This window comes from Tetrao urogallus (genome assembly GCF_951394365.1).
Source record: "Tetrao urogallus genome assembly, chromosome: 2".
In the NCBI taxonomy this organism is placed as follows: domain Eukaryota; kingdom Metazoa; phylum Chordata; class Aves; order Galliformes; family Phasianidae; genus Tetrao; species Tetrao urogallus.
The window spans coordinates 18,609,863-18,636,218 of record NC_136814.1 but is presented as its reverse complement, the minus strand read 5'-3'; the positions used below and the strand labels follow the sequence as shown (position 1 = coordinate 18,636,218).

At 37.1% G+C, this 26,356-nt stretch overlaps 1 protein-coding gene across 1 annotated transcript; it reads left to right on the top strand.

Annotated features, from left to right (window-relative positions):
* LYPLAL1 (lysophospholipase like 1) lies at nt 1-26,356 on the top strand (the record flags this gene model as incomplete). Its single annotated transcript, XM_079550034.1, has 5 exons — nt 1-76; nt 4,096-4,195; nt 14,042-14,211; nt 25,377-25,492; nt 26,117-26,356. The coding sequence occupies 5 exons, from the start codon at nt 1-3 to the stop codon at nt 26,354-26,356; spliced, it is 702 nt and encodes a 233-aa protein (XP_079406160.1).

Below are 26,356 nucleotides of genomic sequence, written 5' to 3'. Positions count from 1 at the left end.
ATGGCGGCGCTGCGGAGGAGCGTGGTGTCCCCCGCTGGCCGACACACCGCCTCCCTCATCTTCCTGCACGGCTCAGGTGCTCAGGCTGCTCAGGGCCGGGGCGCGGGGCAGGGTTTCGCTGCCCGTTGGGAAGGGCGGGGAGAGCCGCCCTCTGCAGCGGGGCTCTGCTGGGAGCGTGGCGGCCGTCTCCGGCGGGGCAGTTGCCAGGCACGGCGGGGCTAAGAGGGAGGAAATCCGGCTTCGGGTGCCTCATGCCTCGCGGCTTTAGCTTCTCCTTCCCGTTCCTGGAGCCAGCGTGGGGCTTACCCCGGGTGGGGGTGGGCTTCGTGTATGAGCTTTCCAAATTTCCCATTTGTCTGGGTCACTTGCGGTGTGCGGTTCTGTCCTATACCTGCTCGGCTCACTTTGCCCGTGAGCTGTGCTCCCGGTAGTTTGATACTCTGTTATTTCTGAGAGTAGCTACCTGTGAAGGATGATTTTTGTAATTAAAATGTTTCTTGGAGTTTCTAGAATCAGACTGGCAGAGTACCGGTACCTTTCTCTGGAGGAAAGGACCTGATGGTACTGGTGGATGGCAGGCTGGGCATGAGCCAGCAATGTTCCCTTTGCAGCCCAGAGAGCCAACCTGGTGGGACCTCACCTGGTGTACTCGGTCCAGGTGTGCAGTTCTCAGTATAGGAGAGACATGGACCTGTTGGAGCACGTCCAAGGAAAAGCCACAAAAATGATCCCAGGTGTGGGATACCTCCCCTACAAGGACAGGCTGAGAAGGCTGGGTCTGTTCAGCCTGGAGAAGAGAAGGCTCCAGGAGACCTGAGAGCAGCCTTTCACTATCTAAAGGGGCCCTGTAAGAAAGAAAGGGATAGACTCTTTAGTAGGGTCTGTTATAACAGGATGAGAGGAAATGGATTTTGGAAACTAAAAGAGATTGGATATAAGGAACAAGTTTTTAACAGTCAGGACGGTAAGAGAATAAAACAGTGCAGAGGTGGATGCCTTGTCCCTGAAGATGTCCAGTGTCAGACTGGATGGGGCTGATCGAGCTGTAAGTGTCCCTGTTAATTATGGGGGTTTGGACTAGATGGCCTTTAAGGGTCCCTTCCAACACAAATGATTCTATGATTCTTTTAGCAGTGTGTTAATAGGCTGTGTAAGGCACCTGCTGGGAAGATTCCAGCCTGTGCAAGTGGGCATTCTGGCCATTACAGAAGGCCTTCAGCAAGTGGTCCAAGGGCAAGAGGAGAGAGTTCATTCCGAAGGTTAATATAAGTAACAGCCACAAAGTCCATGTGAACTTTTTTTTTTTTTTTAAAAAAAAAAAAAAAAAAAAAAAAAAAAAGATCATAGGTCTTTATTACATCAAGGACTTGCACACTGTTCTGCTGAGTAATTTTCACATGATGACATGCTTAACTCCTTCAGTTTTACTGTAGGCTTTGTTTTTTTTAGGTGATATAGATGCTTGTTTGTGGTGTTGTTGTTTTTTTTTTTTTTTTTTTAATAGTTTAATTGCATTTTTCTAAAATCCTGGAAGTTTAAAAACACAAAAATGAAAGAGAGTTGGTAAGGTGTGTTCAGCCCTCTTGTTAATGCTAATGTTTTAATGCTCAAGAAAATAATTTCCTCTCATGTTGGAGGAGGAAGGGAAGATTATGGTTAGAAGTTGGTTCCACATGTGGTCAAAGCACTCCACAATTTTTCATTTTTAATATGATTTCAGTCATAATGTTTGCAAGGGGTAAGTATGAGGGTGCTTTTATTTGGTTTTGTTTAGCAATTCCGCAGGATAGAATTTAAAACAGAAGTAGCCACAGTGCCATTGCTGTGGGCTGATGTGTAAAACTGAATTGGTACCTTCTATGCAGTGCTTGTGATGGGAAGTGGCAGTCGAATGGCACGAATCCATTTTGTTAATAATACTTGCTGCAGCCAAAATATGGCTAGTGGAGAATGTAAATACAAAATGGTATGGGAGAAAAAAAAAAAAAGCTAGAAAATTTCAGGTATTATACATCCAATTTCAAATGGGGGATCTGTTTGGTAGCTCAGCAAAGAAAGCAAATGGTTGTAAATCAAACTTTAAATTATTGTACATTTGATCAACTTAAGTTTACAACTTTATATAACAAATGCTAAAAGAAAATCTGAAAATGAAAAATATATTTTAAAGGAAAACAATTTGTTTTACTTCAAGAGGGGAAGAAAGACAGTATTGCTGCCATCAGTTTATTTCACTTTTGGAAACAGAGTTGGCTGTCTCCTAGTTGACTGTTTGCCTCTTTGGTCAGAAGGATAAACAGTGCTGAAATCTAAGAATATCTTTAAAGAGAAACATTTTGGAATGCTGTTGTGTTTTATTTGGTGTCACTGTGGTTTTCTCTACCTCTCCTCCTTTCTGTTCTTAGCAAATCAAAATTTTTCACCCCTGCATAGAAGTACTTGCAAGTTGCATAGCATTTGGACCAGGGGAGCTCTTAGTGTACAGTAAGCCATTGTCAATATTAATGAGTTTTGCATCTACCTTACATTGGCAAACCAGCTTCAAGAACTGTAGATGCTTCTACTCATGTTGGCAAAAACCTTACAACTCATGTAAGCAAAGTGCTAAGGAACTGAAGTGTTCTGAAGCATCGAGTTGAAGATGTAACTTTGACTTTTAAAATAGCACAATAATGTGTTGGTTCTGGGACCCTGTTGTTTATTCGCCACTTGGGATATTTAGCTCAGGACTTCATGGTTTTGCTATGTGCTCAACAGAAAAACAAAAAGCTGGATTTGGATCATTCTTGTTTTCTATTGTTAATTTTAAAATGCACTGGCTTTAAATACAGTGAAGTCTCTAAATTTTCTGTGAATGGTAAAGCAAGATAAAAACCTTGTCTATTGGGGAATTATAAGTAGTGTACCAGTAAGTTGTTATATTCATGTGTCAGTGTTCTGAAGAACTCATGTAAAAGGACAGAAAGTGTGGATTGGGACAGTTTATCTTGTGGCTTGGTCACTATATGGAATAAAGCAAGTTTTAAAGTCAACCTAACCAGTCTGAAATACAGCAATAGAGAAGGCTCTTAATTCAGATTAGTGATCTGAGATGAGAATATGAAGGAATCTTTGACTTCAGCCAAGAATGAAATAGTATGGCATGAGTGGCAGAAGTGAGATTCCAGGTTGCTGAATCCTGGCTGAATTTTTAGGTTGGAAATTACTACAGATTGTTACCGTCTCCTAGAAACCATATTCTTTGAGCTGGGTTACTCAGTCTTTACTAGAGATCTCTGTGTGCATGCAATTTGAGGCAGGTGACAGGTTATATTTGAAGCTACTGGTACAGCAAAGATGAGGACTAGAAAGAGTATTTGCTTGAAAGGAACACGTGCTGCATTTGAATTCATTCTGTATATCTGTTCGTAGCCCTTCTATTTGTAGGGACTTTGGCTATAAGCTACGTTTGGATAGTTAATAGTAAACCATACAATAGAGCTCAGCCAGTGTTCAAATAGACCATTAATGGATTAATGGTTTTGAGGACCCTGACAGATATTTGAATTAAAACTCGAACACATTTACAGAAAGTTGGGGGTGTTTGACTGACAGTTTCCTTAAAGCCTATGTATAACATTAGCATAATAAAATGTGAAGATTCTCATTATTGCTTGACTATGTTTCGAAATGGGTTAGTGTAAAATGCTGTTCCCTTTAAAAGAGAAAGTCACACTTTACTACAGCAAGTTTTCTAACTCACTTTTGAAATATCCACTGGTATTCTTTTATTTTTTTTTTGCTATCAGCAAGTAAGTTTCAAATAAGATGTCAGGCCCTGTGCCTGATTAGGAGGTATTCAGCTGCTGGATGTAGTAAAGTATTTATTGAACTTATGCTGTGGAGCTTCCTGAGGAGAATGTGTCTAGGAGTATTTGAGTTCATCTTCAGTTTAAAGGTGATTGATATTATTAAAGGTTATTTTCTGTAGGAGTTTGGAGAATTGACTTTGTGGTTAAGAAATTAGCTCAATCTAATATAAATACATTTGACGTTGTGCATTTAGAAGGAAAACGATACATAGTAATTTGTACTGTACTCTTCTGTGTGTTACAGGTGATACTGGCCAAGGAGTAAGAACATGGATAAAACAAATTTTGAATCAAGACATGGTTTTCCAGCATATAAAAGTGATTTACCCAACAGCTCCTGCCAGGTATTGCTTAGTATATTTAACAGTACAAGTAAATTATTCTGATCCACTACTGCGAATTATGTGCAGATTGCTGTAATGTGTCCTTAATGTTTATGCCTTCTGGCAAAATCAGAGCTGAACAGTGCATTGCTGCACTGCATCTGCAGTGCTGAAGGATTAAGATCTCATGTACATCACAATTTCCAATTCACATTCAGGTATTGTCCTTTAGTCTTTCAACCTCCTTGACATCAGTAGAAGATACTCCACTGTGTGCTGTAATTGAATCATAGAGCTGTATTCTGTGTCTCTGTTCTACCTGTATTAATTTAAACACTAAAATACTTTGGTGTATCTAATGCTGGGCTTCAGTTCTTGGTAGATGGTCTTTGCGACCAATAGGATGTAAAAAATCTGCAACTCCTGGAGGAAGAACTGGGTATTTAAAGTTTATACTTTTCCTTAATTTTGCCTCTGACACAACTGTCAAAAAGAACTGTGTTCAATGTTCACTGTAGGTAAGATCTTGTTATTAAGTGATACTTGTGTATTCAGTGGTATGCAACAAAGAGATAAAAATGTTTACCCCTGTGATTTTGAAAGTTGAGATCAAAATGAAGGGCAGAAGTTGGTCACCTATGCCTGTATGAAACTATTTAAAGATATGGTCTTATTTCAAAGGTGCTTCATTTTTCATAACTTTTTAAAAACATTTTCTTAAAAGGTAATGTCTTCTCTAAAGGTAATGGGCCTAAAGGCTCTTTACCTTTACCTCTGTGCCAGTGTGTGGCTGAATGCTGAGGGAAAGAAATTGTGATATTGTGATATGAACTTTCAAGGTAGAAAGTTCTGAAAGTCAGGAAAAAAAAAAGTATTCTTGGAGCAGATTAACAAGTACAATAACAGATCTTATCTGGCATCACTAATACGTAAAAAACCTTTCCTTGACCTTGATCCACTTAAGCAGGAAAAGCAATTGAGAGATTGTGGTGTGAATATGCTCACCGTTACAGAAAAATCAAGCCCATGAAAGCCTTTAACGCAGTGTCTTTTGGGTTAGTAGGCACTGAAGATGAGTGCCTGTAAATAATGTGATCATTACTTCATTAATGACAGACTAAAGTGATGGAATTTTCAGTGTCAGATCAAACATAGTGATGCGCTCTGTTTCTTCCCTGTCAAGAGCAAGTACTAGAGAAATGTTGAAGCTTTTCTACCGTATGAAATGTCAAGTGTTGGATGTAGCCAGAGCACTTCAGACCATATCTGTGAGGCTGGTGCTTATCTTTTCCATCCCATTGCCCTTCTGGGATACATTTTTCATTTACTTTGGGGGCTTTTTGGATAACTACAGATATAAGCCATGTATAAATTAATAATCAAGATCAAGGCTCAATGAATGACAATAATGTGGGCTTTCATTGTTTTTATTCTAAGACTTTGGATTTCTTTACTTTTATGAAGAGACTGGGAGGAAGATGTCGAAGATTTTTAAAGCAAAGAGTGTTTTTAGTCATTTCTAGAGTAGCTACAGACCATGCATGATTCAGTTAAGTGTTTCTTATCAAAATTATGAGAAATTTTGTATTGAAAGAATTAAAAATACCCGCACTACTTCTCTTTGCCAATGTGAATTATGCTTCGGAATATTAATGTAAACCCTTCCATTGCTGATAAACACCATTAGATGATTCTGTGAAATAAAACAGAGATCATTAAGTACAATAATGTTTACCACTCTTTGCAACTATGAGAAGTGAAGGTAAGTGTTAATGGTTGAAACAGAAATAACAGAAGCCTTTGCGGACCCCTTCAGTGTTATTTTGGTATTCAAGCTCAAGCACATTATGCTTTTGAATATATTTACAATGATTCCTCTCCTTGGAATCATAGAATCATCAGGGTTGGAAAAGACCTCCCAGATCATCCAGTCCAACTCTCCACCTACCACCAATATTTGCCCACTAAACCATGTCCCTTAGTTTACAGCATCTAAACATTATCCTGCTATCCACAGAAAATGAAAACAAGGTCTAGATCATCCAAATTTAAGTAGCAAATGAGAAATCTGCATTAGGCACTTGAATGTGCTATGATTTTGTGTATGTACATACGTATGTATGCATGTGTATATACTTATGTTTATGTGTGTGCATCTTCTGGTAACTGCCAAATGTTTCAAGCACCAGCATGGGAATTCAGTGTCCTTGATAATGATACCTGCAGGTGGGCAGTTGCATATGTGCAAGTATGTAATGTGGTTCTGATCCAGCTTCTGAGTATCTGGAAACAGATGCTGATGAAAAGCTGCAGTGATGAGTGAAAGAATATCTCTAGATGGTACAATGTTGTCCACTGCATTGTCAGTTTTAGAAAGCAGAGCAGAAAGGTGTGTGAGCAGGTTTTTACATTAGTGATGAAATCAAAGAAAAGCTTCAAGGTAGGCAAGACCATACCAGGATTTCTTGGCTAACAGACTCTTCTGGCAAGATCGCTAATGTGAATGTAGTTCATAGTCTATAATAAACTCCTATCTTTGCCAGCATGGCTTACCACGTACACATTGAACATTCTTAAAGCAGTTATGCCAGTAAAAGGAAAGATAATAGAACTGCAATGCTAGAGGCTTTCACAGGGTAAACTGCATTTTACAGAATGCCTCTTCAAAATTTTGACTGGTATAATTCTGTTGATAGGTAACTCTTTAGATTTGGCTCTTCAACTCTCACATAGAGTTCTGAACAGCAGCAGAGCTCAAAATTCTCAGTAAGGCATTAAATCTTATGTTCTTTGGAGAGCTTAGATAGGTTTTGTTTTCTAAACGTTATTTAGAATTTATCCTGAGCACTGATGCACATATGGTTCCTTTATTACTATAGCATCAGACGTGTTTTGATTCAAGAGTCAGGACACTTAAAAATTATTTTGGAAAACCAGCCCAACATGTAACCTAGAAGAATTCTAAAATGTGTTTTTTGTTTGATTAGCTTCGAGTCCAGCAAGCACTAGTTAGAATTCTTTCTTTGTGTGGGTAAAAGCAACAGAACATTTCTGAACTATGTTTTATAAAAATTGTTTTGTACCTCTGAAGGTCTCTGTAAAATACTTTAGCCTTTTTAAAGGCTTACTTTTCTTTAATCATTTTGTAATGTTCAGGGTCTGCCTAGAGGATGATCCTCCATGTGTCCCCCAAACAGATAAAGTGTGTGCAGCATTTTTGCACTTTCCCTATTACTTTGGAGTGTTTTGAAGTTTCTCCAATTGACCTGTTTCCTGACTGGAAGTAACAGAAATTACTTAGAAGATACGTAGGTGTTCTAACAGCAAATTACAGTTACAAACAATCTCTATGGTTAAGAGTGTACTTAAATTAAAAAATGGCTAAATACAGGGATTTGAAATCTCAGTGAGAGCAGTGGTAGCTGGAAGTGCATAATGTTTGGAAGTGCCTGAATGTGGTACATGAAGATTTTGTTCAAGTGACTTGCTTTACGAACTTACACTTCCAGTTTTTTCTTCTTAAGGAGTTCTTGCTTTCTGTCACGTAGGCAACTGGGATATTAAAAAATCCATAGATGTGTTTAATTTGTTTTTCTTTCAGCTTTAGCTTTCTTTCAAGACAGTGCTAGCGTACATAGATATAATTTGCTGAAGACAAGAGAATTGTATTTCTTCTCCCATGTAATGCTGATGTATGACTTCTAATTAAAATGTGGGATCTCAAACTGTAGCCCTTGTAGCTGATGCAATCCCTAAAGCCACGTCTACAGTAATAGATTTAAGGGAAAGTCTTTCCTTTTTTCCTTTTTTTATTTGGGTCAGGATGACTACAGCTTTAAATACTGTTTCATCTGCTATGGCTGTGACTTAAAAATTAGGTTTCTATTGAGTTTCTAAATCAGAACTGAATGCTACCCAATTTAAACTTTTTTTTTTATAATAGAAAGTGATAGTTTAAATTGGCATTGCAGAAGCTAACGTGGTGAAGTTAAAACCATTTAGGCTCCGCTTGTTTTAATAAGTATACCTTACCTTCTATAATTCCCTTAAAAAATCTAGGTCAAAGATTCTTTGCATTGTCTAGCATTCCATTCTGACAGTCTTCTTTTGCAAGTTAGAAAGTAAACTATAAATACCGCTCAGACTATTTTGTGGATCTTTTTTGACATTCACTCAACATACCTTTCTGAGGCCAACAATTCTTTGCAGAGTTTGTCTATTTTTTCACTATTCTAATTTTTGTTGTCGCTAAGTTTGTGGCTGCTGTGAGCTGCTCAGCGTTATGCGCACTGGTCGCCATCCTTTCACCTAGGCTTGCATCTCTGCTCACGGGTGGAAATGAGTTTCATCTCCTCGTAGTCCCCATTTGGCTATATTGCAAAACCACCAGACAGTTTGGCACCGTTCAGCACCATTGGCAGTCTCTGCTAGCGAGAGGCCTAGGATTGGAAAAGCAGCAGGGGTACTGCAGGTCAGACTTGAGATGGATTGGCAGAGCTGTGTAAGGGAGCGTGCATGGTGCCTATCATACTATGCTTGGCTCAAGCAAGTGTTATTAATCCCTCGCTTTTGTGAGACCTAACCTCATTCATAAATGTAACACAACGTTTTTTTAGAATCAGAATTTTAAGGGACAAGTGAAAGGTTTTGGTTGGTATTGTGGGGTAGTTCATTCTAAGCAGAAATTGACCTATTCTGCGTGATAATGATGAAAGCACATTGTGAGAAGCTTTGTGTCTTCCTTTTATTTCTCACTTTCTGCTAAGTGAGGAAAACATGGATATGCATATATGTAATGTTTTCCCATGGGGTGGGAATGGTCATTTACAGTCTACTCATCCACAGTGTTATTGCTGTTTTTGTAATTATTATTATTATTTTTTTTTTCTTACAAATCCCCACAAATGGCATCCTTTCACCTCTCCCCCCAAAGCAAAAAGGCAAAACAATTAATAAATAAATAATCTGCCTGACCTGCTGAGTTTGAGTTTTATGTCGGTTGCATTTGAAGCTTCCTCTGTTTTGAACAGGAAACATTTGTTACGAGTAAGGAAAATCATCAAAACATTGTTTCTTCAGGTAACTGTTATGTATTTGCTCAGTTGTTACAATTTCAGGCAGCAGAGATTTAGAACAACTGTTTTGAAAGCATTTGCGTTTACACTGATGTGGTTGAGTGAGGAGGCACAGGATGTTCTGTTGAACAGATGGAATTACTCCTTGTGGAGATTACTCTTTTTGTGTACTTGTTGAAGCTGTTTGAATTTCTGGCACATTTTATGCTATTACCATACTGTAAAGCTTCATTGTTAAGCTGTGTTGAACCTCAGATTTAGCATAAGACGTAACTTGGATCAGATCTCTGAATAATGCTTCTGGTTTGAGTGTGTGGATTCTCTGCCCTCTACCTCCTGTTTTTTTTTTTTTTCTTTTTTTTTTTTTTTTTCTCCAAATTCACTTTCAGCTTCAGGTTGACAGTGAGAATAAAAAGCAGACTTAATAACCAGGTGTTCTGTTGTTTATTAATGTCACCAGTGAGATTATGCAAACAGAATTTGGGATTAGGGAGTAAGATTGAATGTTTTGTTTTGTTTTTCAATGAAAGCAGCTTTAGCAGAGTCGAGACTTGCTTCTACATCTTGGATAATCTGGCACTGTGCTCTGTAGATTTCCTTGAAAGGATGGACTTCCAAAAGGCAACTTTACAGTGTCTTATGTGACTGAGTGCTTCCTAGCTGGACAGGAGGTAAACTTGGGAAGGAAGCAAAAATATGGATTTCAAAATTTTCTGAGTATCTTTCTTTGAATCTTATAGCTTAACTTTGCTGTAGATTCTCAATTCTGTCTCATACCTCCAGAACTTCTGTCTGGAACTTAAGGCTTTTTTTTTTTTTTTTTTTTTTTTTTTCTCTCCAATACATCACCAGTGGCCTGTATTTCATGTGACTATTAGCAGAGGAATCTGAGTGCTGAATGTGAAGACAGTGATAAAACTGTGACTCAAAAGGAGGAGTTAATGAAATATGTTTATTGTTTATCAGTGTGCTTGTCTGCTACTCTGCACTTCTTATTGGAAGTAGCTAGTTGTCTTGTTTTATCCTTTTATGTCTTGTAACTTAACATTTGATGGACAGTGATTTACAGGTTAACAAACAAAACACGTGTTCTATTATTTGAATTGATATGCTAGTATCATTTTGGAGACAACTTTGCATGATTTTTAGATCTGAATTTGAACTTTGTGTGCCAGTGTTTGCTTCCTCTCTGCTCCTGTGTTGACTTAAGATCACTTCGAGCTATTAGCACAAATCTTTATGGGATTAAGGTATAGAATGTGTAATCCATGCTTCAGAAAGCTGGAAAAAGATGGAGGCATTGCTGTCTACTTTCATTCTACTTTCCTTGTTAGTATGTAACCCACATTAGCAGATGCACATCTATCTTCAGTTTGTGAAAACATGATTGATTGGAGTTATTTTGGAATTTTGCAACAGCAAAGATTGCCTCTATATTAGAGTACATGCTTAAAAGATTAAGAGGATGGCAGTTAGAGGTACTAAAGCACAAATTGTTCATTTGAGACATTCAGACGGTAGGTGTGTAGAATATTCCTGAACTGTGGTTTCATATACTATCTTCAAGAAGCATGTGCATGAGTTAAGCATCAGTACGTACCCTTAAAAAAGACAACCTGTCAAGTACTAAGAAAAAATATCTAGAATGATGTGAGGAAGCACTTTAAAGATTCTTTTCCTGAGAGTTCTTGCAGTTTCTTAAATGCTATTAGCCATGTCTCTCTACCATCCAATCTCTTTGCTACAGAGTTGGTTTGACTTGTAGGAAGCTGTTTCAAATGGATATATGTTTGAAAGTTGGATATATCTGGAAGGATGTTTCTTGGTTCCTGTTTTCTGATTTGGTTTTGAATCTGCTTTTTTTTTTTTTTATGCTCCAGAGGCTTAACAAGCAAAGCAAAAACACACCCTTTAAAAAAAAAAAACCAGAACAAACAAGCTTTGTATTGTGGGCTGGGCTGTGTATTTTTATTCAGAATCTCCAAAGCTTGTGTTTTAGGGACATGGAGTTGTTTTTACTACCATTCAAAAATAATAAGAGAAGTGAGGTACAGAAAAATGTGTTAGGAATAATACTGTACAAGTTTGGTTTGAGCTTAGGAAAGCAAAAAATGCGAACTTAGACCATTCAATTTGACATTGTCCTTAACTGACCATACTGAGCTTAATAGATGAAGATTTCACTCCAGTCTCTCTTTCTTTGCTTTTGTGTATTTTGGTCCAATCTCTTGTGTCCATGTAACATAGGAATTTTCTTTTGTGGTTTAATTGTATGAAAAAATTTTATGCTGTATTCTTGGAGCTGTTCAGATGGTTCCGTGCCAAGCATATTTGTTTACCGTGGTAATGTCTGAGTTGTAGTGTGCCAGCTAATAAAGAGATTTATATAAAGAACAAGGTGAATGACTAAAACAGATGTGCCAGTTGGGTGAACCATTAAAAGAACCTTACTTCCCAACTTTATGTAAAAGTTATTCTCAATGTATTTCTGAGAAATCAAGAGTGGTTGCATGGATGCTTTTGAGACAGCTGAAAGAATCTCATCTGTTTGCCTGGGGGTTCTTTACCTTGGGATTAAGGCTCATTAGTCTTTCATCCGAAAGTGTGAAGAACTTGCAAAGTCATGAGTTTTGACTTCTGATCAAGTATTATAATTGCATCATGGGTTTAGTACTGACTCTAAATTTAGTCTTTCAGTTAAGCAGAAATGTGTTTTAATTTTTTTGTAATACATTTTTTCTGTGAAATGCAACACATCTTCATTACATGGAAGTCCTTGATTGACCTCCTGTACTAATGCTATAACCTTACACATTTTTTCTCACGTATGCATGTTACTCTGGTTTTACTAGAAAATAAAATATTCTATCTCTGACTGCTAAGCATGTTTACCAGGACTGGTGTAAAAGTGAGAAGTTAAAGCATTGAATTAAATTCTGTTTAGGAGCTTAGTCTATACAGCACTTTGTCCAGTAGACTTCCGGAGAATCCATTGATTTCACTGATATTGGTGTTTCTGACTGGAGTGGATAATCTTATAAACTGATAAGCAAATTAACAATTTTGTAATCTTGTTTCTTGGCATCAAAGAATTCATGTGGGAAGGGTCCTGGATACAGCCCTAATGCTAGGGAATTAAAAGAACATTTTTTCATTAATCTTCAGCTTGTTGGGTATATGAAATATTTCTACTATATTTCCTTAAATTTAGTGGTTACACATTTTTAAAGGCCAAGTAAGGGCTAATTTAAACATATACATATATTAGTTCTGGTTGTTAAGTACATGGTTAGTTTTGAATTAAGCAAATGAAGGACAGCCTAAACACACTCAACTGAAGTTGACCATCTTGAGTATTGGTGGATTGTTTTGTTCTCCACAGACAGAAGCTGTGCTCAAGTAGGTGAAACAGAGCAGTCTGTGTGTGCCTGCCTGCTCTTTATTGTATTTCTTTATATTTGGCTTATCAGCTTTTAAGTCATGGATCTTACGTACTTCATGTTCATAGCACCTGGTGGAAGAAAATCTGTGCTCTCATATTTTATTTGTATAACTGAGTAATGCAGGTAATATTCAGCTTTTTGCATACTTCAGCTAGTGGCAGTATTTGTGGTTTAGAGGTAGACATTGTCATATGAAATGTATGAAACCTCTCTGGTATTAATAAAGGCAGAATTTGTTGTTTCATTGAGAGTAATTGAATTAGTGCCTTTCTCATTTTAGGGTAGTGGTGTTTTTGTTTAATCTTAGTACTGAAAACATGAAGAGCACAGAAGTCAGCATTAGCTTTTCAGTGGGTTCTCATCCAGACAGATTTATCAAAAGCTGACTGTTTGTAGGCAGTGATTGTAATCTGATCTGAGCTCACCTAAGTTTAAGTAAAAATGAAGTATGTGCCCCTGATTAGAGATTGCAATTAAGGATTTTAGGGGGCTTGGTTTTGAGCTGAAGCATAGATCTCAAAGCAAGATTTTTGGTATTAAATTGTGAAACCATTGCAAGGCAGTTAGATCACCTTTCTTGGGATTTCAGATTTCTATTTATCTTCTTTAGTTAAAAACAAAGAAAAGGCTGCTTTCAATTGGAGCTTTCATGATTGTGAGGTTTAGGCAGTACTTAAAAATATTAATCTGATAACACCGTATGAGGGTGGAGAAAAAAAAAAAAGATTGCTGTGCCTTTAATTTGTCTGTGCACCAACCAGTAAGCACATGGCACTTCTTTCAATTACTTCTGAGTAACCTACCTTAGCAAGGTGAAGATGGCTGTGTTTATTTATGAAGTAAGAAATAATGAAATAAATGTCTTAGAAGTACTTGAAGGCTCAAGTACTGTCTTATGACATATGCACGTCCTGTTAATTTCAACAAAAATAAGGCAACTGAATCATATAACACTAGTTCCTTCAAAGTTACCTTGTTGAGCAGTTACTTAAGTTCATTCTATTCCCTGTAGGATTTCAATCCTGGCTTTGGGATTAAGAACCTCTTGACAGGGTTAGGATTAATGTTTAGCTGAACTGATCAACCTTGACATTAAAAGTTTCAGTCAGTTCGTTTTACACAGCAGCCAAATGCCTTCTTCACTCTTGAAAAACAGTCTTTTAAATGTAAGAAAATGCAAAGTGATTGGGGGTGAAGTGAATTTGAGCTGAAAGACATTTCTTCTTTCCTTTGCTGGACAAATAACAAAATACTTTTATTTAACTATTACTTTTATTTACCGATTATATTGACAGCTTTTGATCTTATGCTTAATTAATCATTTATTTCCTTTCCTTCCACTGTTGTAGGCCTTACACACCTATGAAGGGAGCCACTTCCACTGTGTGGTTTGACAGATATAAAATTTCTAATGACTGTCCAGAACACATTGAGAGTATTGACACTATGTGCCAAGAACTTACAGATTTGATCAATGATGAGATGAAAAATGGCATCACAAAGGGCAGGATACTAATAGGTAAGACTTAATTTTTGATGTGTTTATTTTAATGCTTCTATTTTTGATGTGTTTATTTTAATGCTTCTAACTGTTGAGATCATAGAGATCATTTACTTGGAAATTAATTCACTCTAAAAGCCAATGAGCCTATCTTGCTATGGCCAAGTAACTCCTTCAGCAGCCAATCCTCAAGAACATTCAATCATTATTTAAACCTATATCACATGGTGAATGTGGCTAACTGCAAGCAGCATCCTCAGAAATGCAATATATAACTATTTTAATTTGAAATGATAATTTGTAATCGCAATTTAAAGCACAGTGAGCAGTGCTCTACTGGAAGCAATAAAATACAGCCTTTTCCTTCTAGCCATTTTAATGGGTGAAAAGATGTACTTTTGTCATGCTTTGCCAAAGAGGCTCGTATTTTGGAGAGTGCAGAGGTAGCATATAAAATGTCATGGACTTTTCCATGCTGCTTTAAAGATTCTGATTTAAGTTAATGCACAGGGAAACAAATAGAATGTTATACATTGCTAAAGGTTTATTCTTGACAACAAATTATGTGCTAGTTGTCATATTTCATTCATATGTCTATCTCCTTGTCACTCTTCATTTCCACAGATTTCCATTTGCTTTCACAGTAGTTCTGTGAAATAGGGAGTGGGATATCAAGGCACAGAAGTCGAGGCCAAAGGACTAGCCTACATGAGAGAGGGAGTGAGAATTCAAGAGTCCTTGGCTCCTTGTCCCATCCCTAGACCACAGACTATTTCAGGTTGGGGAAAAAACTCCTAATGTGGGAACTTTAAAATTTATGGCCAAGTGAATCATGCCATCAAGCTCCTGCGTGGTGAAGCCACTGCCCTTCAGCCTACATGTTTTCTTGGTCCAGCCCTATGTTACTCTTTGAAGGCCTCTGTTTACTTTCCCTTTCTGGCTTATTGCCCTGGCTGTGGAATGCATTGTTTTGGATGGCTTTCAGCACAGTCTTTGATCTCTCTTTCCTGTGTTATACCTGCTGGCTTGGAAACAGCTGAAGAAGTGCAGGTGCTTTTTCACAGAGTGAGCTGGGAGATGTTCTGTTTACAGATCCAGTTTGCTACTAGGTTTTTCTCCTTACTCTGTAGCCCTCAAAGTCAGTAGTACACTGCAGTATAAGTTTTTGGTTTTTTTTTTTTCTTTCAACAAGTTTTAAACAGTGTAAAGTAGATGTGCACCAATTCCTTCAGCATGTATTTGGAAGTCTCTCTCTGTGAACTTGCATTCCTCGTCTGCAAAATAAATAAAAAAAAAAGTTAATGTTTTCCTCACTCTGAAGAACTTTGGCTTCAGGCTTCTCAAGAAAGTTGCTGTTTGTTTGTAACAGGTGCTTCATCCTAGTGAATCTAATTTTCATGTAACAAACAAAATAAGGCAGCCCTGAATCAGTTCCAGTCAGAGTACAGAGGTGAGGAGCCTGTGTAAATATATAAGAAAAATTAACTAGTGGAAAAAGAGTTGTCACACATGGCTGTGCAAGACTTTGTGTTCTTCCACAAGAACTTTGTGCCTTCTCTCTGTGCAGGTTGTAATGGTTAATGAGAATGGGATGCAATGGAGACTGAAGCTCAAGAGATCTTGTGAGGATTCTATGAATAAAAGTTGATTTTAATATCAGTGAGAGTCTGTAATGGAACATACTTGGTAGTTTTAGATAGGCCTTCTTGAAGTAGTTTAACATATTCTGGCACTGTTTCTTACAGAAAAGCAGAACTCCTGCAAAGGCACTTGGTAGCTTTATAACTTTTCATCAAAAGAGTGTGACACCACTGGTTAATTATGAGGATATATTCAATTCATCTGTACAGATCTATAAAGCCTATAATAGGAAGATCTTAAATATATGAGAAAGGGACTGGAGGATTGACAACAGTCTGAAGAGCAGCAGGGGTTCTTTTCAGGTACATCACAGAAGCCAAGAACAGTTGCATGAGCAGGGAGGAGAGTTACAGAGAATGAGATATGTATTAAAGGTTTGTGGAAAACTGGGTTTTGGGACTTTATATTTTGCAATAAGTGGGTGTTTTAATGAGTGGAAAGAAAACGAAATAACTATGAGGAGGATAGCAAGATTGAAGGTTATGGCTTTATATAGAATGGTGGACTAGAAATTACAGGCTGAGGATGAGTGTCAGATATTGTTAGATGATTGCAAGCTAGGTGTTAGGCAAGCAGGAAGGGGGAAGATACTCAAATGGTGGAAATGAGCAGCCCATCATCAGGTGTTCTAGGGGATGATTCTCCTTCTGGAGCAATCAAACTTTCCACCAGGCTGAAGACTGTGGGTACAACAAGATCGTATGTTCTGAGAGAAATGACATCCTATGCTGTTACTTTGGGTAGCACGGTTAGCTCTGAAATCCAAAACCAGCTGCCAGTAGAGCTGAACCCTGAAACTAAGGATGAAGTCAGAGTACGCTATGTCAATAAAAACATTACAGCATTTTTTTTAAACAGCTACACTGTGTATTTACTTCTAAAGAAAACAACTAAATTGCTTAATTCACTGGAGGTGAATAAATTGTTATTAAAATCAACCAGCATGCAGTGGTACGTAGCTCATCTGCCCGTTCTTTTCCTGATAGTCTGCATTGTTTTTGTGTCAGTGCAGAAGTCTTTTAAAAGAGGTAAACTTATTAATTGAGGATTTTATTCCTCTGACTTCATAAGGAGAAAGAAGGAAGACTTTGAAATATTCCTTATTCTAAATTATTATATTTACAATATATTTAGATATAGTGATTGTTCCATGAATTTGATAATTGAAGACTCTAGTTGAACAGCCCTTATGAGTTACTTTTCTGGTTCTCCTGGCTGAAGCACTTCTTGCAAATGACCTCAAAAGTTATTTGACATTGGAGATAAGAGCATGATAAGAATTAGTCAAATTCTGACTCTTAATTGGTACCCCTTCTGAAAAGCTGGTTGTGATCATTCTGTATTATCTCTGAATTCATCATTAATTAAGTAAATAGCATTTTAAAATGTGGGACAATCGTTTCATTTTCTACTTAAAACAGAGTTAATTTTCAGGTGATGGTGGGTCTTCTTTTGTGTGTGTTTTTCAACTTCCAAAGCAACATACATCACTTCCAGAGTGATGGTGTACTATAAAATGACTTGTGTGGAAAATGCCAAGTATTTAAGCAGTCTTACTCATGAATATGCTTAAGCTTGATAGAAATAGACACTTTTCCTTATGCTGCACATGACTAGGGTTCACTTTAGTCAGCTGTTTCAGTGAAAGCCCATCTTTTTGTTCTCTATTGTTCTTGATTGAGTACTTCTTCCCTGCTTTACAGGTCACTTTTTGTGTAGTACAGAAATGCTGATCCAAGCACAGTGGGGCTCTGCCACCTGTAGTCACTTGTGTAAGCAGCCAGTGAAAATAAACTTCCAGTAACAGTCCTGTAGATTTGACTGTGTGCCAAAACACACACACGATTCCTGACCCCTTGTACTGTAACAATAACAAGACACACAACCACTTTTGTTTATTGCTAGACTTCTTACACAGCTACTGAACCATGGTGGAAGTAACATGAAAGTTCTGTGCCTCTTGTAAATATTAGCATTTCCATTTCTCAGTGTGTGTGAGAATAGGATGGGGAGGAAAAACCTTTGCTTTGACATCCCAGAGAGAAGATTCTGTAAATATGAGAAGATAAAATATCAACAATAATTCATTAAAACACAGCGTGAACTACTTTGAGACGTGCCACAGAGTGCACGTTGACATGCACTTACTTCACATCTGTGCCTATGGGGTCATAGAAGAGAAAGGCTTAACAAGGTCAAGTTCTCTAATCCATCTTCATATGTCAGTGCAGATTCAGTGCTACTTAGGCAAATCCTTACCACTGCTTTTCTGTCTTTTTTTTTTTTTTTACTAAAAGATCTCGAATTACAACTTTCCCACATCAACCTAGAATCACTCTCCTGGTTTTTCTGTTTTAAACCTTTCCCTAGTGTAAGCCTTTCCTAGTAGACAGCGTTAATGCCATCTCATTTATAATTCTTCTTAAGGTCCTCTGTTTTAGAGAAGATAAGTATTTTTACTGCAAGCAGCACAGTATATATTTGCCAGAGGTTTGGTATTTGAGTCATAGATAGTACTTTCTGCAGTGAAACAAAATAAATGTTCCATTTTTTTTTAAGGAGAGAGTTGAAAGGAGAGAAGGATTAGCATTCCAGATGAGTTCGCAAGTATATACCAGGTTGCATGGAAGAAGCAAAGGCATGAGGTAATAAAAATGTATAGATGGGAGTAGCAAGCAAAGCTGAGAGATAAATGGCAGGAGTTGGAAAGCAAGTTTTCTAAATTCATTTTTCTTGATGCATGTTTAATGATCTTTTTTCCCTAGTGCTCTTTCACCTAATTTTCTTCCCTTCTTTTGTTCTGATTTGGCCTCAAAGGTACTCCTCTTCTGCTCCTCTTGTAAAGCAAATTAAAGCTTTTCTTGGTTGGAGAAAAGATGATTTTGGAGTATCTTCTGTCATCATGCATCTTTCGCATTACTGCTGATTATAGCCAGGAGGAGGGAGAAGAGGTACATGTCTCTAAGCTAGGCACCGTAACACATGGGCTATGAGGTCTACAGATAAAGGTATTTCCGAAATCAACCTCAATATTACCAGACTGAGCTTAGTGTAAAAAATACAGCTAGGTGTGGTGGGAGTGCTATATTGTCATCATCAGAAACAATCATGAACACATTTGAGGTGTGGCCAGATCCTTAGCTCTGGTAGGGTAGCATCTGAATGAAAACTCCTTTGAGACTTCATGGCTTTTACTTTTCTTCAAGTTCTGAATGTTGACTGCTTATGTTCTACTCTACCACGTACTTCAGTTGAAAATACACAATGAGATTATTGTTTAACTAAGGTGATGCTTCAGAAACTGCTGTACACTTTTTACAAGAAGACTGTAAAACTTGTGTCACTTAAATACACATTCAAATATGCTGGTATTTTTATAGTGGGAAAGTTGAATAGCAAATTTATTCCAGAGTACAGGAAGTGGCTGAGCCAGTCAAGGGAATTTGTCTTTGTTCTTGTAAAGACAGTGAGTAACAAACAGAACAGAAATGCTGTTAGGGGTTAAGCCATTCATTTCAGTCCTGCTAGTTTGTAAGTTTAATGGTTAGTGAAGTTCCAAAAATAAAGGAGAAAAAGGATGATATGAGGAAATTCACTTGAGACGAAGGACATGTTAAAGCACTTACACAGGAGCAGTGTTCTGGGACTTTCGTGGAGAAGGGAATTTGCTGTTTCACTGGTGTATTTGTACTCTTCTCTGATATTCATATATGAGCACTGTTAAATGCATATAATACTTGCATTCATATATGGAAAAAGGAAGGTCAGAACAGAAAGTCAGCTTCTTTGCAGTTGATGTGTAGAACAAGGATTTGCTGTTACCATTAATAGAAGGTAAATCACAGAAAGTCCTTAAGGAGAGCAGAAAGTAAACTGAAATGTAGCTTTAGGAAAATTCATGATAATAAACTGATTAAAGCAACTGTAAGTTGAAATTTCAAAAAGGAGAAATGGAGAATGAAAAATGCTATGAAAACAAAAAGAAAACTAGGCAAGAGCATGTAATATATTGTGATGATAACAGAATGAGCAAAGGCAATTGCCAGCTGCTGGTGTAGCCCAACAGAACAGGAGGGTAATTGTCTCTGTTTCACAGTGCTGGTACAGATGCTGTGACATTCATCTCTTGCCACTTTGTTACCAAAGCTGCGCTGACAAATCTGAAGAAATGCAGGGTAGATGAGAAATAAACAACATTTCTTCTTTTGTTTCTCTAATGGTTAAAATAAGCACTTCAAAACCCACTCCTACATCCAAATCTGTATCCTTGTGTTAAAAGTCTGTGCTTAGCCACTTTTCCTCTGGATGCTGTGCTATAATGAACTAGTTTCTAATTCTGCAACAGTAACTCGTGAGAGAGGAGTTCATGCTTTGTCTCCACAAAGAGCAGATCTGCACTCCATGTGCATGTCAGAATTGATGTAAAAATGTGATTAATAATTAAAATTGTTTCCTGCCACTGTGATTTTTACTGGGGAAAAAAAAAAAACCAGCTTTAATCACTTTTTAATAATCATATGGGAAAGACTTAAAAATGACCTGGTTCACTGTTTTGTAAATCGCCATAATCAGTACATGTAACAAAATGATTAAGGCTTCCTTCTCCAAGTAATAGGGGTGCCAAAGAGGAGAGGTGCTGTGCTGGACCTTGTCTTGCTGAAGTGTGACTTGTGGGGAATGTGAAGCTCAAGGACAGCTTCAGTGGCCATGAATTAGTGAAGTTCACGATACTTTGGGCAATGAGGAGGCTCACAACAAGCTTGCAATCCTGGACTTGAGAGCATAATTTGGCTTTTTCAGGTCTAGTCCCTTGTGATAAAGCCCTGGAGAGAGGAGGGGTGCAAGAAATCTGGTTTGCTGTTCAAGGGTCATCTCCTCCAGACTCTGGAGTGTTGAATCCTAAGAAAGACAAAGTCAGAAAGTCCAGGAAGCCTGTATGGGTAAACAAGGGGCTCTTGGAAAATCGCAAACTCAAGAGGTTGTAACCAGATGGACTTCAAGGTGCTTTCCAACCCAAACTAGTCTGTAATTCCATATGATTCTATAGGTTTATAAGAAAGATGGGGAGAGGCTCTATCGGAGTCTCTTTAGGTAATACAAGGAATAATGACTTTAAAAGAGTAGATTTAGATTAGGTATTAGTAAAATATTCTTTATTGTAAAGGTGGTGGGGCACTGGACCAGGTTGCCCAGAGAAGCTGTGGATGTCCCAACCCTGAAAGTGTTCAAGGCCAGGTTGGATGGGGCCATGTGGAATTTGATGTTATGGGCAAAAAGTTGGAACTAGATGGTAAAGGTCTCTGTCAGTTCAAACCATTTTTATGATTTTACTGTCAGATTTATAAATCAAGAAGGAATCAACAGTATTGAAACGGTTTAAGTTTTCATTCCCCTAGGAAAATGTGAAGAGCTTCCTGAATTCAGGAATGAATCATTGCAGGTACTAAGTGCAGCACAGAGAAGACAGTTAACGTTCTCTCCTGTACAGAATGCTTGAGAGGGAGGGAGCAAAATAAACCTTTGTGCTAGATAATGTTTATTCACTTTCTTGGATACAAACTCAAATGTTGTTTTACTTAATACAAAGAAATGAATAAAAATGAAGTGTGACAGTAGATAAATATTTGGTTTCCTGAACATAATATTAAAGCACCGTCACAAACCGCATTATTATTTCAAACTGATAGAAATAATGAGAAAATTAATAGAAATCAATATCCATAGCACAAGTGAGCTCAAGGCTTTATACAAAGACCTTTACCTTTAGAATGTTCTTTAGGCTACTTATAAACTCTAAAATGGTTTTATCACTGAAAAGTGGCAGCAGTGATAAAAGTTTGTTTTTTTCAAGCATGAATAAATTACATACAAGCAATTCATTCTCTCTTCAGTGTTATATCACCATATGGTTGGGGTATTTTCTTAGTATTGCTACATGTTATTCCAGTCAAGACTGTTTGGTTATTAATAAAGTAGACCTTGGGAGTTTCCTTCTGATTCACACTCTTTAATTTGGAAGTGTGAAATCCCTTTGATTTCAACAGATCTTTTGTGATTAGCAAAAAATTTTTCTTAATTAACAAAGCAAATTACAAGCAGCTTTATTTTCATTGCAGGGGTAGGTCTTACCTAGAAACCAGACTACACAGAAGCAGATTTGAGGTCATAAATGCATGTTTGAGTGAAGTTTCTTTGTTAGAGGAACCTGCTCTACTGAATTGAGCCTGTTTTATATGTGCTTATGCTTACTTAGCCTGTGCCTAAACCTCTTTTGTATAGCAGGCAACATAATACTAAGAAACAATGCTCCTGGGTTGCTTAATTTTTTAGTTATTGATTGCACATCTCTTTAAAAAATAGATACGAAGTGAAAAAAATAGAAAATGAACACAGGTTTTCTGTAAAAACATGTTAGTAAAATCTGAACTTTGTTCACAGCCTTTCTGTTCTGGCATATACATTTATCTCAAGAGAAGGTCTTGCCTATCTAAGGTAAAATGCTGCAGTGTGATTTTTTGTCTTGATTAATTCATGACAATCTTCTTAACAATGCTGTAGAATCTAGGTATTGGTTATACTGAGATGATAAGTGTACATAAGCATCTTGTACTTCTCTGTGTTGCGTGTGTTCTGTCACTTCATACATTATTCCTTGTAATATCTTGTAATATTTTTCCTTAATCTGAAACCTGAATTCCTGTAGTAGTTTCATACCTTTTTTTTTTGGCATTATGTCAAATTTACATTTACAGTATCATGCTTCTTGTAGTTGAGGTTTGCTTCCAACGGCAAATGCTTATTCAAATTGTTTCAAAGTATTTACTATGTGGTGTGTCTTTACTGATTATTGTGGTGTTAAGTGATAAAATTCAGGTTTTCTTCTGGAAAACCAATTTCAAAGAGCTAGCTGTCCTTTGTATTACATTTTTCTTATAGTAGTATGAGCCACATGAAAGAACCATTACCTAATATTCTTTTAAACAGAAGGTGACTGCATTGTCAAAGACTGCTAGTGAGTAATTGCTGATAGGGTTGCCAGACTGTGACTAACTCAGTACAAAATTTTAGATTAAATCATTTACAAACTAGTAATGAGTTTTCAATGCAAACTTTTTTGTATTCAAAAACATTCAAAGCAGGCTTTATTTTCTGTGTGGGCAAAGCATATCTGCACTTTTTTGTAAACTATTATAATATAAAAGTTCGTCTTGCAGAGGACTGACATAATAATGTCATTCAGACTGATCAAAAGAAAAGGGAGGAAATGATGAGGTTTCACAGAAGAGAATACAGAAAAACTCAGCTCCATACACGATGTTGTTTATGTGATAGCTGTGTAACTTGCTGTATTTGTAGGTACTTCCACAGGCTTTATTTTTCTCTCTGCGAATGTGGGGTTAGTGGGGTTGAAATTTAGGGGGTTATTCAATGAGTCTTTTGCAACATGATCTTTTTCATTGTTGAATCCTCATACATATGAAAGAACTTGTCTGGTGGGGAGTGATGATGCAGGTGAAAGGCTTGCAGTGATGTTTTCAGTATTTTTGTGAGGAAAAGTTTCTTCAGAACTTCAGATGATGTGAACTGTGTGAAGTTTGTGTTTTGGATTTACTTACTCATGCATCCTTCAACTACCTGTGTTTCTGAACTGCCACAGAGTACTTAGGCATATTATTTTTAACATTACCCTTGAAATCAACCTTTAGTTTAAACAGCATATCCTGTCTTTATTTACCAGAGATAAGTATCAGGGTATTATCAGCTCCCCTGTATATTGGTACGGGATTCCAGCTGTATCTTCCAGTTTGAAGATACAACTCACCTGATTCAACTGACAGTCGTGTTTGTAAAGGAAGGCCAGACTCTAGTGTTCCAGACTGTGTGTTCTTCTTTCTCCCTGACATTCATGTTAAAGTGAATTACTTCGGTTACAGTTTTGGTCATATTCACCTCAGGACTACAAGATGACAGTAGCTAGAAAGAAGAAACAGGAATTCAATAGAAATTCTGATCTCAAATTGATGAGAAATTAAAAATGCTATTGTATGAGAGAAGCTGAACACATTGATTGGATTAGTCTAGTGCTTGTAGGAAAATTTCTACACAAGTCAAGCCAGATCTTCCAGTTACAATACAAGATGTTCTGTGAGCTAGAAGGGTCTTAGATCTTGTGGGACCTACAATTATATTTACTGGAGGACACTTCCCTATTCAAGGCTGTCTCTCTATGACCAAATAATAATTACAGAGTGCAGCATTTTCTGCTTCTGAGCTTGTGTGCCCCAAGGATATTGCATGTGGTTGCAGCAGCCAATGAAGTATCAAAGTTGAATATCACTGGACTCAGTTTCAGTACTGAAGAGGCATTGCACTTGTTGAGTTTTGTACAGCAACCGGTATGAATATGAAACTTAAGTGTACAACAGAACAAACTCAAAACAGAGGGCTCGCATAGTCCTTACAGAAGGGCTTTGTTCATTTTCACATCTCCATTTGATCACTTCAGAAGACTAAGCTAAAATGGGTGCATGTTTTGTCTACTTTTATTTTTCCTTCAAGCTGTATCTCCAGTTCTTTTGCATTAAAAGGTCTGGATACAGAATTTTGCTACTAATTAACATGGATACAGAATTTTGCTACTAATTAACACTAGTTAACAGCTTGGTATAAACTAATGGTTTCATTAGTGCACGTGTACTTGTGCTGCTCTGAGCATTGCTGCTGTCACAACCTTTCTGTCAGTTATCTGTGTGCTAGAGATGTTTTAGCCAGCCAATCATTCTTCATGCTAGTCGTTATCTGGATGCAGTCAGTGTAGTACCTTACCTACTACGCCTTTGTGAAGTAATGCAGTGGTCTGGACTTCTTTACTAATGAGTATTTGTCATGTAAAAATCATCCCTGAGGAATTCTTGCATAAGAAAGTAGTGCAGTTTAAGATAGGTACTTAACAGAAGGCTGTTAGATCAGAGATCTTGTTAGAACTCGGTTGCCCCTGTTGATTGGTAGGGGTGTTGAATCTTTGAGGTCCCTTACAACATAAATGATTCTATGAACTGAGGTGGGCTACCTCACTGTTTTTTTTCCTATTTGTTGTCTATTTTAAGAGTAACAACAACAAAAAGCCACGAACTCTGAGTAGCTTAATGTGTTTATTGGTTATATACAACAGCAAAACAGGTCTTTTATGCTTAAATTGTATTAACCTTAAAAACAGGAGAATTTTGTTCATAGGATTTTGCTTTATTCATATACAAATATATATACATAACGTTCAAGTATCTGAAATAGGGCATATGCAAACAGCTTCTAAAGTCAGAGTGTTTTGGTTTGTTTTTTCTTACCTAGTGATGAACCTGTAGTGGCTCTTTAGCTGTCCAACTTCTGAATTGAATCAACTTTCGATTTAAGATGTTTAAGTAACAAGATAACAATATAGTTTTCTGTTGCATTGTGCATAAAAGGTCTGGAGATAAAAACAATCGAAGTGGATTACAAATGTATAGTAAAATCCTGTATTTGTTTGTTTTGTTCCATCATAGGAGGTTTTTCTATGGGAGGTGGAATGGCAATGCATTTAGCATATAGGTTTCATCAAGATCTGGCAGGAGTCTTTGCACTGTCTAGTTTTCTCAATAAAGATTCTGCTGTATATGAGGTGAGTGTGAAAAGTTTTTACAGTAATGTTGCTTGGCTTAAAGAAAAGCGTGATAATTAAAATCAAATATAGCATGTTTCTGCATCTGAGATATTAGATTAACATTCTAAACTTACATTTCCTTTAAACAGGTAAGAAGAGCATTAGAGAAATAAGGCTTTAAAACTGTCCTTACATAATGTTTTGTTGCTTTTTGAACAGACAGTACAACTACTTTTTTCAGACTAAATCAATGCAGAAAGAGAATTAGAAACTAAATGCTTTGAAAGTTGTCAGTAGTTTTTAGAGTCCATGTAAGGTGTAACTGCTCTTTGAAAATTTATAGTGAATTACAATGCTCATTGGCTCCATCTGCTGCCATGAATTTATTTCCTTTCTCTTGTTTGGAAAGGGACATAGTCTTAAATTTAATCCTTATCATTAGTTAAGACCTACCACTGGAACTTGAAATGCAGGTTTTTTTTCCTGCAACATTTCTTAGTTTGCTTTTATAGAGACAGTACAATATCTGCACTAATAGGCAGATTAGTAAATTGAAGTGTTATGTAAATTGTCAGCATGTAATTGTAAATATTCTTTGAAAATGTATGGCGATGTGTTACACAGTGTTTCTTCTCCATCTAGGCTTTGAAAAGAAATGAAAGTGTTCTTCCAGAATTATTTCAGTGTCATGGAACTGCTGATGACCTAGTTCTGTATTCTTGGGGTGAAGAAACGAACAAGATGTTAAAGTCACTGGGAGTATCAACTTCTCTTCATACTTTTCCAAACCTCAATCATGAGTTAAACAGAAATGAAATAGAAGAACTTAAAACCTGGATTCTAAAGAAGTTGCCTATTGAAGCTGAAAAGTCAAATGAATAA